A 15,762-nucleotide genomic window follows, 5' to 3' on the forward strand; every position below is an offset into this window, starting at 1 on the left:
TCTCCCATCCCCCCATCTCTCCTGCTGCGGTGGGCAGGACGGGGTGGGTGGTCCACTGTCTCAGCAGCCCCAAGCACTGCTACCACTGCTGTGTGTCCCGCCTTGCCCACCCGACCCGCCACACCCGCTGCCCCCACTGCCTCTTGCTGCCACTGCCTCCGCCGCTGCTGCTGCCACTGCTGCCCCCGCCGCCTCCTCCTCCTCCTCTTCTTCCTCCTCCTCCTCCTCCTCCTCCTCCTCCTCCTCCTCCGCCTTGCTTGCACTGCTGCTGTGCGCCCCGCCCCGCACGCGATGCCACAGCCGCATTGCTTTCCACTTACGCTCCCTCTTCCTTCTATTCTGTCTTCAGTCTTCTCTCCTCCCTCCCTCCACGAATGCAGATTAATCACCATCTTTGTTGGGTTAATTTGCCTGCTCACTTTGATTGGCTGGTGGGCATGGGTTGTGGGTGTAGTGGAGTGATGGTTAATTTGCATATTACTCTATTAGGATTGCAATGAACTTTCTAAAAAAAAATCATTTAAATTTGAGATAATTGCAGGTTAACATGCCATTGTGAGATAATGCAGAGATCTCTTTGCCCAGTTTCCCACAAAAATAGCATCTAAAAGTATGGAGTAATATTGCAACAAGGGTGTTGATATTAATGTGATCCACAGATTCTTATTTAGATTTCCCCAGTTTTACTTATATTCATTTGTGTGTTTGTATTTTGTTCTATACAACTTTTCACATGTAGATTTGTGTATCTGTCACTAACATATCTTTCCTGTTGTCCTTTTATAACAATACCTTCTCCTCATTCCCTTCCATACATAACCCATCCCTAGCAACCCAACCACTGATTGGTTCTCCTTTTTATCATTTTATAATTTGACAGTTCCAGGATGATATATAAATGGGATCATAGAGCATGTAACTTTCTAGGATTGATTTTTTTTTTTTTTTAATTCAGTATAATTCCTTTGAGATTTAGACAAGTTGTTCAGGTCATTCCCCCATTCAGTCGCTGGAGATATATATATATATATATATATATATATATATATATATATATATATCTCAATAGTTTGTCTTTTTATTCCTGAGTAATATTCCATGTATAAATATAGCACAGCTTTATAACCTGTTGTAGGACATCTGTATTATTCCTAGTTTGGGGCTATTATGAATAAATTTGCTATGAACAATCAAGGACAGATTTTTATATAAATATAAATTTTCATTTCTCTGGGATAAAACCCCAAGAGTGCAGTTTGTGGGTCATGTGCTAATTTTATATTTATTTTTACAAGAAACTTTTCTAGAGTGGGTATACTATTTTAAATTCCCACTAGCAATGTATAATTGCTACTATTTCTCCATATTCTCACCATCATCGTTGGTGCAGTACCTTTTTTAAATTAAATTTTTAAAAACTAATTTTTAAGGAGAGGGAGAGACACATGACAAGAGGGAGAACCGGCTGCCTCTTGCGTACCCCGTCCCGGGGATTGAGCCCACAAAGCATGCATGAGCTCTGACCAGGAATCAAACCAGCAACCTTTCAGTGCACAGGTGACACCCAACCTATAAAGCCACATTGAATGTTGCTTCTGGGCGATACTGTTAATAAACATGCCTAATCTCTCTCCCTGCAAAATACATGTATGTAGCCACTGTATAAAATTCAGATTAATTAGGCATTAAAACCATCTGCAAAGTGGCCCTTGCCTACCTTCATTATTAATTCCTATACATAGTTTTTAGTTCCAGGTGTGTTGAAATAGTAGCTATCTGTTGTAATGATTAGATTATACATATAATATTACCAAATTTGTAATACACAGGGTGGGGCAAAAGTAGGTTTATAGTCAAATCTGGTTTGGCTCAATGGATAGAGCATTGGGGACTGAAGGGTTCTGGGTTCAATTCTGGTCAAGGGTATGTACCTTGGTTGTAGGCATATCCCCAGTAGGGGATGTGCAAGAGGCAGCTGATCGATCACTCTCTCTCATCGATGTTTCTAACTCTCTATCTCTCTCCCTTCCTCTCTGTACAAAATCAATAAAATATTTTTTTTAAAGTAGGTTTACAGTTGTTTATAAGGAATACAATAATCCTATCTAATAAGTAATATGCAAATTAACCATCATTTCGCTACACCCACAAACCACACCCAACAGCCATGCCCAATAGCCAATCAGAGCGAGTATGCAAATTAACCCCAACCAAAATGGTCACAGCCACAGAGAGCAGGAAGGAGGCTTGGGTTCCCCTAGCAATGGAGAAAGCCAAGCTTTCCAAACATCCTTGCAGGCCCAGGCCTCCATTCAAGGGTACAAAGTTTCAATTATAGAAGGTAAATAAATTCTAACAGAAATGGTGGCAGCCATGGAGCTGGAAGAGCAGGAGGCTAGGGTTGCACCAGGCAATGGAGGAATCCAAGCTTCTGCAGCTCTGGCCCGCCAAGGCCTCCACTCCAGGCTACAAAGTTTCAATTATAGAAAATATATAAATTTCAACAGAAATGGCTGCTGCCATGGAGTGAGCAGGAGGCTTGGCTCTGCTCTAGGCTACAAAGTTTCAATTGTAGAAGGTAAATAAACCCCAGATACCAGGAACTCTGCTTGGGTGGGGGGAGGGGGTGGCTGGCCTGCAAACCAAACACAGGACCCTCGCCCAAGCCACTCCATTGCCCCAAGGGAACCCCCCACCCTGATCCAGGACACCTTCAGGGCAAACCAGCCAGCCTGCACCTGTGCACTAGGCCTCTATCCTATCTAATAAAAGAGTAATATGCAGATTGACCATCACTGCAACACACAATATGGCCGCCCCCATGTGGTCAAAGATCCTGCCCCCATGTGGACACAAGGTGGCAGCAGGGGAGGGCAGTTGGGAGGGACTAGGCCTTCAAGGGAGGGCAATTGGGGGCTATCAACCCTGCAGGGGAGGGCAGTTAGGTGTGACCAGGCTGGAAGAGGTGGGAAGTTGGGGGCAAACAGGCCATCTGGGGAGCAGATAGACATCAATCAGGCTGGCATGGGAGTGGTTAGGGGGTGATCAGGCTGGCAGGCAGAAGCAGTTAGAGGCAATCAGGAAGGCATGCAGGCGAGCAGTTGGGAGCCAGCAGTCCTGGATTGTGATCAGGCCTAAACGAGCAGTCAGACATCCCTTGAGGGTTCCCAGATTAGAGAGGGTGCAGGCTGGGCTGAAGGACACCTCCCCCCCCCCACCCCCATGCACGAATTTCGTGCACTGGGCCTCTAGTTAATAAATAACAACAGAATAAACTCTGTGTTTTGAGTATTCACAACTGAACCTACTTTTACTCCACCGTGTATACTAAGCAATAAACAAATGGCAAATTCTAGTAATTTCTGAGAGCTTATATTGGTATACAGTATGTTTAGAAGAGTGAGTGAACTGTGGATACTGTGGATAGACTAGATTCTTTTTTTTTTTAAATATATTTTTATTGATTTTTTTACAGAGAGGAAGAGAGGGATAGAGAGTCAGAAACATAGATGAGAGAGAGACATCAATCAGCTGCCTCCTGCACACCCCCTACTGAGGATGTGCCCGCAACCAAGGTACATGCTCTTGACCGGAATCAAACCTGGGACCTTTCAATCCGCAGGCCGACACTCTATCCACTGAGCCAAACCGTTTTTGGCTAGACTAGATTCCTTCTAAATCCTGAAATGTTCCCAACCTCATCTCTTCTTTTATAAGTTCTTTCTTTTAAAGTCGGGGTTTAAGCCTATGTCTAATTATTTTGACACATTATCATATAACATTTTGTATGTGTTACTAATTAAATGACACAGTGAGATGTTTTTTCTTCATAATAGACTTGAGGCTTGGTGCACGGATTCGTGCACGTGGGTGTGTGTGGCCTCCGGGGATTATACTCTGTGGGACTGGCACTCATCCCTGAGTGGCTGTGGATATCCCCCTCCCCCCAAAATTCCTTCCCCCTCCCCCCATCTCCTTCCCCTGTCCCCTCGAGGACTGCTGAATGAGGAAATTAGTCTGAGCTGATATTTTGGGGTAATGTCTTGGGTAAAAGTGTGTTCTGTGTCCTGGAGGAACCTGGCAGAAAGCTTTGTACCCCAGAGCCACTCAGTGAATGTCCTTTATGTGTGATGTCAGGTCAGTGACACCATCAGGAATGTTCAGGGCATCTGTGCTCCAGGATCCTCAGCCATCAGGACAGCCTCCCCGTGGAGTCCACAGTCACATCCCCTCTTGCCATCTGCCTATGCCAGCCCCCTGCGCTCTTTCTAGAACACACCTTAGAGGGCCTGCATCAGCTGATGGGTCAGGCAGAATCTGGATTGTCTCAGGTATTTGATATGTGCAGAGACTCAGCCTCATCCTGGGCCTGCTAATGACTGCTCCCACTGCGGGAGCAGCCGCTCATCTCTGTCAGCTGAATAGCGCTCCTACTGTGGGAGCGCACTGACCACCAAGGGGAAGTGCCTGCAATGAGCATCTGCCCCCTGGTGGTCAGTGCGTATCATAGCAACAAGTCAACTGGTTGTTCTGGTTTTTCCGCTGTTCAGTTGCTGGACTTTTATATATATAGGTCATCTGTTTGGTGAAGGCATTTAACTCTACTTCCATTCATTCATTTTTCTTTTTAATCCTCACCTGAGGATATACATGTTTTTTAAAGTTATTTATTTATTTATTTTTTTCATTAAAGTAAAGTTTATTCCCCAGTAATGAGCAGGACTCATCACAGAGGTAGATAAATCAGAATTGAAGGAGTGGGGAGAGGAGAAAGGACCCACCTGGGCTGCCTCCACTGATGGAGATGGAGAGAGCAGCACGTGGAGGGTCGGGTGAGCATTTTGAGGGGAGAAACAGGAAAGGGTTGGACCCAGGGCGGAACAGGAAGGGGTGGGCTCCAGGGCAGTTCAGTACGCGCTGATTGGTGGTTCAATGAATTGGGGATGTCTCTGTGGCAGATGCCAGTAATGTCATAACTCCGCCCACTAGTTGGGGAGAGGGAGGATTTCACATTCCAGATTCTTTGATATATTATATTTAAAAAATTGAGAGTCCAGGCAGGGTTTTTTTTTTTTTTTTAAGTTTTTTTTTTTTATTGTATTACATAATTTTCCATTTCCCCCATTGACCTCTCCCCAGCCACCCCAAACCCCAGCACATGCCCTGACCCCTCCTCTCCCCCACCCCACACCTGTGTCAGTTGGTTATGCTCATATGCATGCATACAAGTCCTTTGGTTGATGTTTTATCCCCTCACCCTCTCCTCTACCTTCCCTCATATACTGGACAGTCTAATCAGTGCTTCTGTGACTCTGATTCTGTTTTTTATCAGTCTATATTATTTATTATATTCCACAAATGTAATATTTATTATTTATTATATTTCACAAGTGTGAAATCATGTGATATTTATCTTTCTCTGACTGACGTATTTCGTTTAGCATAATGCTCTCCACGTCCATCTATGCTGTTGCGAATGGTAGGAGTTTCTTTTTAACAGCAGCATAGTATTCCATTGTGTAAATATACCAGTTTCCTAATCCACTTATCTGCTGATGGGCACTTAGGATGTTTCAAAATCTTAGCTATTGTAAATTGTGCTGCTATGAACATAAGGGTGCATATATCCTTTCTGATTGGTGTTTCTGATTTCTTGGGATATATTCCTGGAAGTGGGATTACTGGGTCAGATGGGAGCAGCTAGTAGTTTGTAGGTTAGAAAGTACTTTACTGCTCCTAAGAGAGGACTCAGTCAATGTATTCCTATCTCAGTTTTGAAATTATAGTCTGTTTATTTCCACTACCTTCCATATTGTACTATTTTGGTGGTGGTGGTGGTGGTGGTGGTGGTGGTGGTAGTGGAAGGGTCATTTAAGGAGTAAGGGTCCACATACTACTTGACTTGGTGGGTTAGTTCTAGAGCCAGAGCAAACATGCAATACTTTGATGACAACATTCCAAACATGTAATTATATTGCACGTACACTGGAGAGTGATAGTACATGAGGATTTAGAAGTTGGATTTTATGAGCTCTGGAGGTTTGCTAGATGGAGCGACCTGAAATTGAAAGTAAGAAAGGACTTAGTTAATTTTTCAAGATATCCAGAGACTTAGAAGAATACAATGGGGATCCATCCAAAGGAGAGACTCTTCTAGAAAGAATTGGAAATTAAGATGAGAATTATTGCTTTATTGAAAGCTTTACCTGTGCTCTCTTCCCCACCCACCCACACTTTTCCGCTTAGAAATTATATTTTTTATCCTGTTTGTAAATCAGTAATGATCTTTTTGACAAATATGAATAGGTTGGTTATTTATACCAGGAAAAAAAATTGTAGATAAAATTGACTAAAAAGGAATAATGGCAGTCAGTAAAGGTGCTCTAAAATGTATAAGTTGCTGAAAACTTCCTTTTTCTATATTTTAGATACTCTCCATTGGGAGTGCATAATAGAATCATCTGTGAAAATGGTTACTATACCCTGCTCCAAAAAGACTGACTCAATTTCTTCAGTGGTTGTTGAATTCCAGACAATACTTACTTAAGTTTTTGAGATGTTCTCTCCCTGGGTTAAAACCTACTTTCTCCCAGTGCTAGATTGAAGTTAAAACTCTGTAACTTTTTTTTTTGTGTGTGTGTGTGTGTGTGTGTGTGTGTGTGTGTGTGAAAATGCTGTGTTTATTACTTGTGCAAGTTATCTTTAAGAAATAGGCCCTGACTCTTATTTCCTGGCTCAGTTGGTTGGATGTCATCCTATGCACAAAGGTTGCTTGGGGCACATGCCGAGGTAGATGGACTCAATCCCCAGTAGGGAGTGCGCAGGAGGCAGCTGATCAATGTTTTTCTCCCTCTCCTTTCCTCTCTAAAATCAGCCAAAACATATTTTTTAAATATGAAGAAATAGCCCTGCTGGTGTGGGTTATTGGTTGAGCATTGACCTATGAACTAGGAGGTTGTGGTTTGATTTTTTGTTGGGGCAAATGGGAAAAGAAGGGACAAATGATGGGGCTAAAAGTCTGTGGAGTTACATAGGTTCACTGTATGTAATTAAAGTTATGTTCTTACAAATACAGCCATACCCCCAAACCTCATATAACATGTCGTAAAGACCAAAGAAATTAACAGACCACTCCTAAACTGAATTAAGGATACGCCTAGTTTCTCCTTTGTGTTGGCATTGAAAAATGATTTTTCCTAATCTTCCTACCTATCCAGTTTTCCATTATTTTCCAAAGGAAACATTTTTTTTCTACTCATCTATTTTCTCTGTTTACTTTTACCTCACCATTGCTTAAGTTTCTGCTTTTATCAGAATTTATTTAATGAGTACCATTTTGATGGGCATGGTTGGATGTGGCTTTTATTTATTCATTATTTTTCACTGCTTTTATTTTTTTATATGTTGTTGTTAATCCTCACCTGAGGATATTTCCATTGATTGTTAGAAAGAGTGGAAGGGACAGGGAGAAACACAGAGAGAGAAACATACATCAATTGGTTGACTCCCACACAAGCCTCTACCAGCCTGCAACCAAGCTGTGTGCCCTTGACCTGAATCGAACCCGGGACCCTTCTGTCCAAGGGCTGAAGCTCTATCCACTAAGCCAAACTGGCTAGGGCTTGATGTGGCTTTTAAATACTTCTTTTGGTACAAAAATGTATATTTATATTGCTTAATACTAATGTTATTCTAAAGGAAATTTTAATAGTTTTAACTTGAATATGTTTTCTTACAGCAGAAGAAGAAAACTAAGAACTTCAATCCACCAACACGTAGAAATTGGGAAAGTAATTACTTTGGGATGCCCCTCCAGGATCTGGTTACAGCTGAGAAGCCCATACCACTATTTGTTGAAAAATGTGTGGAATTCATTGAAGATACAGGTAGGATATAAATATCATTGCACGAGGTTTGATTTAAATTTTCACTTTTGCTGCACCAACAGTTTTTTAAAATGCTCATGATTCATTAAAGCTAAGTTTTGAAAGAGGTGTATAGTTCTCATTATTAGGATCATCTTGAGTATTAACTCTAGATATAACTATCTGATAACTGAAAGAAGTTTTGTTATTGGCCAGCATGTTTTTGTAAAACTTCCCTTTAGTAAGTGGCTAAGTCGAATGTTAAAATGTTAATAAATTCACCTTATTCTGGAATTTAGAATAACTTGGTTGTTAAATCATGCTATTTATTCATAGGTAGTTATGATTTAAATCTATAATTTGAAAGTTTTTAATATTTTAAAGTAACACTTGATTTTTATTACTTATTTTACTCATGAATTTTTCTGTTAAAAAATAACAATAATTGCCCTAACCGGTTTAACTCAGTGGATAAAGTGTCAGCCTGCGGACTGAAAGGTCCCAGGTTCGATTCCGGTCAAAGGCATGTACCTTGGTTGTGGGCACATCCCCAGTGGAGGGTGTGCAGAAGGCAGCTGATCGATGTTTCTCTCTCATCGATGTTTCTAACTCTCTATCTCTCTCCCTTCCTCTCTGTAAAAATATCAATAAAACATATTTAAAAAAATAAATAACAATAATTATGAATGTCTGGCCGAGGCCGGTTGGCTCAGTGGATAGAGCGTTGGCCTTCAGATTGAAAGGTCCCGGGTTTGATTCCGGTCAAGGGCATATGCCTTGGTTGCAGGCACATCCCCAGTAGGGGGTGTGCAGGAGGCAGCTGATTGATGTTTCTCTCTCATCGATGTTTCTAACTCTATCCCTCTCTCTTTCTCTCTATAAAAAATGAATAAAACATATATTTTTTTTAAATTATGAATGTCTGATCAATGTTCTGCTCTCACATTGATATTTCTCTCTCCCTTCCTCTCCCTTCCCCCCCCCCCTTTTTTTTCTCCCTTTAAAAATCAATTTTTAAAATCCTAAACAAAAAAAAACCTGAATACCCATATTCTTTCTAAAAAATCAAGCTCATTGGCCAGTGTGGCTCAGCTAGTTGGACTATTGTCTGTACACAGAAAAATGGTGGGTTCAGTTCCTGGTCAGGGCACATACCCAGGTTGCATGCTTGATACCCAGTTGCTAGTCAATGTTTTTCTCTCACATCGCTGGTCATTTTGCTCTTCCTCGCTGTCTAGAATATATGAAAACATATTCTTGAGTGAGGATAAAAAAATAGAGTCTTCAGAGAATCCAAGATGGCTGCTCGGGTAGGCAACTAGCCGCAGCCGCACACAACAATTTTAATAAAATACAACTAAAATATAAAATGGACATTACCCAGAACTACAGGAAAGTCGACTGACTGGAAATCCTACAACAAGAAGCAAGGAGAAAACCAGAAGGAAGCGCGGAGGAGCTGTAAAAGCCCAAGGTACGGAGACACGCGGCGCGCGCGGAGAGGACGGAGCCGGAGAGGAGGGAGGCCGAGTGCCTGGCGGGCGTTCCCTAGCGGAAAGGAGATAAAACTCCGACTGTGCTGGGCCCCTGACTGCTCTGAATCCCAGTTCCCCAGACCCCGGGGACTCAGGCTCAGCCATAGGGAGCTGGGCTGTAAGTCGGAACCCCGGGGTAGCGGAGAAAGGAGGTCCCGGAGGCGCGCACACTGCCCCCAGAGAAGGGACGGTCGGCTGTGCCGCGGGATTGCCCTGACGGGAAGGAGACTGGGGCTCCAGACTGCTGTGAACGCCACCTCCAACTCCACTTCCAACTGAACTGAACCCCAATACCGGGCTCATTGGGGGAGAGCATAGACTGTTTGGCAGCAGGCGAAAATCGAGGGCACCTTTCTCTCAGAGGCGCCGGCAGCGAGCACTGAAGGACCCGCATAGGGCGGGGCTGACGGAAGCCAAAGCTGCAGGCTCCACCCTGAAACCCCGTCCCATCTGTAACTGCGAAATGCGACAACAAAATAGATCACAAACGAAAGAAATGGAGGACAAAAAGCGTCTGGATATAGAGTTCAAATCTACGCTTATAAGGTTTTTCAAGAATTTCCTAGAAAAGATGGATAAGGCCTATGAGGATATGAAAAGAGATCAACTAGAATTAATAAGGAGTCAACAAGAAATGATAAGGGATCAACAAGAAATAAAGAATACATTGTCTGAAATAAAAAATATTCTACAGAGTCCTAAAAACAGAAGGGAAGATCGCAAGAATCAAGTCAAAGATTTGGAACATAAAGAGCCAGAAGACACTCCTCCACAGAAGCTAGAAGGCAAGAGAATCCAGAAAATTGAAGATAATGTAAGAAACCTCTGGGACAACTTCAAGCGAACCAACATCAGAATTATGGGGGTTCCAGAAGATGAGAGAGAGCAAGATATTGAAAACATACTGAAAGAAATAGTGACAGAAAACTTCCCCCACCTGGTGAAAGAATTTGACTTACAAGTCCAGGAAGCGCACAGAACTCCAAACAAAAGGAATCCAAAGAGGACCACACCGAGACACATCATTATTAAAATTCCAAGAGCAAAAGATAAAGAGAGAATATTAAAAGAAGCAAGAGCAAAGAAGGTAGTAACTTATAAAGGAGCACCTATACGATTGTCAGCTGACTTCTCAACAGAAACCATGCAGGCCAGAAGGGAATGGCAAGAAATATTCAAGGTGATGAATAGCAAGAACCTACAGCCAAAAATAAGCTACCCAGCAAAGCTATCACTCAGAATCGAAGGCCAGATAAAGAGCTTCACTAATAAAAAAAAGCTAAAGGAGTTCATCACCACCAAACCAGAATTATATGAATTGCTGAAGGGGGTTCTTTCAGAAGAGAAAGTAAACAAAGATAAAAATTATGAACAACAAATACGTAATTATCAACAAGTGAATCTAAAAACCAAGGAAATTAAAAAAATCTGATGAACAATATTAACTGTTGAATATAATAGAATCAGAGGTATGGAAGGGGAGTGAACTGACGATTCTTGGGGAAAAGGGGAGAGGGGGGCGTGGAAAGAGACTGAACATAAACTGTGCACCTATGGATGAGGACAATGGGGAGAGGGGAAAGGGCAGAGGGTGGGGTGGGAACCTGGTGGAGGAGAGCAATGGTGGGGGGGGGGGAAGGAACATTTGTAATAATATGAAAAATAAAAACTTATTTAAAAAAAAAAAAAAAAAAAAAAAATAGAGTCTTGGTCAAGTCATATATCCTTACTGATTTTTTTGTTGACTTTTTTAATTAAAGAGTACTACTGAAATCTGAAGTCATGATTATAAATTTGTATGTTTAAATTTGTCCTTTAAATTCTGTTAAATTTTGCTTCATGTGTTTTGAAATTCTTTTAGTTGCATATGCATTTATGATTATGTCTTTTTTATGAACTGACCTATTATTATGAAGCATTCTCTTTATGCTTTGTAGTATTCTTTATTCTGGAGTCTGCTTTGTCTAATATTAACGTAGTCAATGGTATTTTCTTTTTAGTAGTATTTATTGGTGTATCTTTTCTATCCTTTTACTTTCAACATTTATATTTAGTGTAGTTTCTTGTAAACAATATTTCATTGGGTCTGACAATCCACTTGTTTTTATTGGAGTGTTTATTATGTTATTGATTAGTTTTTAATGTAGTTATCAGTATAATTGATTTTAAATCTCTCATCTTGTTGTTGTTTTTTCTTCTATTTTTCCCATGTGTCCCTTCCCTTTTTCTTCTTTTCCTGCCTTCTTTTGGATTAATTGAATATTTTTAGTTCTGTTTTAACTCCAATATCAGATTATTATCTATCTCAGATTTTTTGTGCTACTCTTATGTTTAAAATATACATCTTCAGTCACAGTTCATCTTCAAATAATATTGTATCACTATAATGTGTAGTTTAAGAACATTGTAATAGTATATTTAACCTTCCTATCTCTCGTTTTATTATTATATATTTTAATTCTACAACGTTTTAAACATCACAGTACATGCATGTTTATAATTTTTGCTTTAAATCGGTAATTATCCTCATTTTTGAAAGATAGTTTCTTTGGTTATAAGTCTTTGTAACAACTTTATTGAATGTAATTCATATACTCTACAATTCATTTGTTTAGGAGAGTTGGGGAACGTCTGGCTCTAGGGCCATATAAGATCGAAAAATCCTTTAGTCTAGCCCTGCCAAGGCATTATGGGTGGGTTAATTAAATCTTTGACTAAAGATAGCAGTCTAATTTTTAAGTTGATAATTTTTGTATGGACTATGAATGATGTTATAAAAACCCAAATGGCCCTTGGCAGAAAAACGGTCTTCCAACCCTGACTTAAAATGTACAGTCTAGTCGTGTATTCACTTATATGGCCATCGGCGCAATCAATTTTAGAGCATTTTCATCATCCTCATAAGAAACCCCATACCATTAAGTAATCACTCCCTATTCCTCAAACCCACCCACCCTTAACTTTCTGACTCTATAGACTTACTTGTTCTGTCTTCTTTCAGTTAACATGTTTTCAAAGTTCATCCATATTATAGCATCTATCAGTATTTCATTTTTATTGCTAAAACTTTTTTCGATAATGAACATTTGAGGTTGTTTCCACTTTCTGGCTATTGATAATAGTGCTGCTGTGAATAGTCTTATATAAGTTTTTGTATGAATGTGTTTTTCACTTTTCTTGAATAAATTGCTAGATCATATGGTAACTCTATATTTAACCATTTGAGGAAACTATACCAGTCTGGTGTTCCGAAGTGGCTGCATTATTTTACATTGCCGCCAACAATATTTATGATGTCCAATTTTGCTAAAACTTATTTTCTGCTTTTTTGATTATAGCCATTCTGAGCAGGTGTAATGTGGTATCTCATATAATTTCGATTTGCATTTCCCTGGTGACAAATGATATAGAGCATATTTTCAGGCGCTTATTAGATATTGTATATTTTCTTTGGAGAAATACCTATTCAGATCCTTTACCTATTTTTAAATTGAGCTGTTTGTCTTCCTGTTTAGTTTGTAAAATTTTTCTCATCTGTAGGTTGTCTTTTAAAATTCCTTGATGGTATCGTTTCAACCACAAAAGTTTTAAAATTTTGACATTGTGCATGGTATCTAAGAAGGTTTGCCTAATCTAAGATCATAAAGAATTATTCCTGTACTAGAGGCCTGGTGCACGGATTCATGCACCAGTGGGGTCCCTCGGTCTGGCCTGTGGGGATCTTTGACATCCGCTGAGGGATCCCACTGGTGCACAATTGGGGCCGGGGAGGGATCTCAGAGGGGCTCTAGGGTGTGTCCATCCAGTCCCAATCTGCCGGACCCCAATAGCAAGCTAACCTATTGGCTGGAGCATCTGCCCCTGGTGGTCAGTGCACATCATAGCAACTGGTTGAATGGTCAGACACTTAGCATATTAGGTTTTTATTATATAGGATTATATAGGGTATTCTAAGAGTTTTATGTTAGCTTTTATAATGAGATCTATTTATCCGTTTGGAGTTATTTTTTTATAGGTGGTGCAAGGAAGGTTTTCAGCTTGATTTCTTTTGCATGTGGATATCATTGTCAAAGTCTCTTTTTTTATTTTATTGACTTGACATACTTTTTGAAAATCAGTTGACCATGATCACGAATGTGTCTGGACTTATTTTTCATTGATCTATATGCCTGTCCATTTATGCTGGTAGCACTCTGTAGCATTACTGTAGCTTTGTAGTAAGTTTTGAAATGAAGAAGTAGTGAGTCCTCCAACTTTATTCTTCTGGGAATATAGTTCTATGCTGATGAATTTTTAAAATGTGTTTTTTTTGTTTGTTTTTGTTTTCCCATTCAGCTTTGTAAAAACTCTTGTCTTCAGCATGATATCTAACAAATAGTCTGCTTGTTATTCTTATTTGTGATCCTGTATGTGATAAGTTCTCCTTTCTCCCTCAATTCCCAGCTACTTTTAATATTATTCTTTCTGGTTTTTAGCAATTTTCGTTAAAAAGTTACAATGTGCTAAAAACATAAAAGAGCCCTAGCTGGTTTGACCAGTGGATAGAGCATCAGCTTGCATACTGAGGGTTCCAGGTTCAGTTGCGGTCAAGGGCATGTACCTTAGTTGCGGGCGCATCTCCAGTGGTGGGTGCAGGAAGCAGTTGATAATGTTTCTCTCTCATTGATGTTTCTAACTCTCTATCCCTCTCCCTTCCTCTCTATTAAAAAAAAATCAATAAAATATATTTTTTTAAAGCATAAAAGAACTTTTACTTGAGGTTTCTGGAATTTCTTAGATCTCTTTGGAAAAATTGGATTCATTCACTGTTCTATTTCCCATACCTCTGCTTCTGGATTTCAATTACATGTGTGTTGGACATCTTGAAATTGTCCCACAGCTCACTGAGGCTGTGTTCATTGTGTTTATTTTTTTCTATTTCTTTGTTTTTAATCCTCAACCAAGGATATGTTTGCTGATTTGTGAGAGAGGGAGAGAGAGACAGAGATTGAGATCCATTGCCTCCTATATGCATCCCAACCAGGAATCAAACCTGCAACCTTTTTGGTGTAGGAGAATGCACCTAGCCAGGGCTCGTTATATATATAAGCTATATGTCTATTGCTTTAAGTTCTAGTTCACTTTTTTTTTTTTTTTTGTATGTTCAAATATAGATGTTCCATTTAAGTTTATTTTTTATGTGTTTCATTTTCCTACACATTGTATTGATATTTTCCTTTACATCTTTGAGTATACTAAAACAATTTATAATAGCTGTTTTAAGATTCTGTGTTACTAATTCTGTCATATTTCATTTCTGGGTGTGTTTCTGTTGATTTCTGATTATACTTGATTGTTTTTGTTTGTTTGTTTTTGCTGTTTTGGTATCAGATATTTTAAATTTTAATTATTGGTTGGTTAATTTTCTGGTGTTATTTTAAAAATATTGGATTTTGTCATGTGTTAAATATTATGTGAAGCAGTTTGATCCTTACTAGGCTTGCTTGTTTTTCAGGGGGTAGATCCAAAGCAACTTTAGTCTAATATTTTTTTAGACCTACAATATGGTGTGAAGAATTGACCCAGTGTGCTCTGCCTATTAAAAATATCTTTTAAGAATAGAACTTGAACTATTCTCAGTCCTTGGCCTAAAGAAGTTTTCTTTCATACATGTGCAGTATTCAATCAAATGCTCTGGGAACTTTTCTGAACATCTTTGAGGCTCTTTCTCCATATATCTTTTATTCTTTTTTAGTACTGTACCCTTCAAATTCTAGTCTTATTATTTCTGAACTCTTGTTTACATCTACTCAACTCTGACCATTCTACATCTGTTGGGATTCTACCTCTCTGCACTACTATCTAAAAATGGTCTCCAGGCATTAATTTGGGGCATTCAGACAGTTTAAATTATTAAATTATTTTTCTTCACTGATCACAGTTTTGAGCTGCCCATTGTCTGAAAGCTGTTTCATACAATTTTCTAGGTTTAGTTTTTTTCTATGGTAGGGCAATTGCCATAGCAGTTAATCCTAATGATAGAATCAGATCTATAGCAGTTTTTATAATAGGTATTATATAGTAAGTTGTGCTCAGTTATTCCTGTTGGGAAATGACCCTGGACATATTATTATAAATTCAAAGTAGGCAAAAAGGGATAGTGCAGAGGAGAGAGACTGAAAAGCATGAGAACAAAAGGCCTCTCTCAAGAGTTAAGATAAACTTGATAGATAGGGGTTAAAAGAGGACTCAAAAATGCCTCTCAGATTGCTACCCTGTTTCCCCGAAAATAAGACAGTCTCTTATATTAATTTTTTCTCCCAAAGTTGCGCTAGGTCTTATTTTCAGAGGATGTCTTATTTTCGGGGAAACACGGTATATTA

At 39.6% G+C, this 15,762-nt stretch overlaps 1 protein-coding gene across 3 annotated transcripts in view; it reads left to right on the forward strand.

The window, feature by feature from the left end:
- Positions 1-15,762, forward strand: part of ARHGAP5 (Rho GTPase activating protein 5) — an 82,446-nt gene that overhangs the window by 38,535 nt on the left and 28,149 nt on the right. For 2 of the 3 annotated variants that reach the window (XM_084874473.1, XM_084874472.1), the window contains exon 3: positions 7,739-7,886. In XM_084874473.1, the coding sequence (XP_084730599.1) occupies positions 7,739-7,886 (148 nt within the window). The remainder of the gene's footprint in view (positions 1-7,738; positions 7,887-15,762) is intronic. The other variant, XM_084874474.1, reaches the window with a different exon arrangement.

This window comes from Pipistrellus hanaki (assembly GCF_964339955.1).
Source record: "Pipistrellus hanaki genome assembly, chromosome: 1".
NCBI lineage: Eukaryota > Metazoa > Chordata > Mammalia > Chiroptera > Vespertilionidae > Pipistrellus > Pipistrellus hanaki.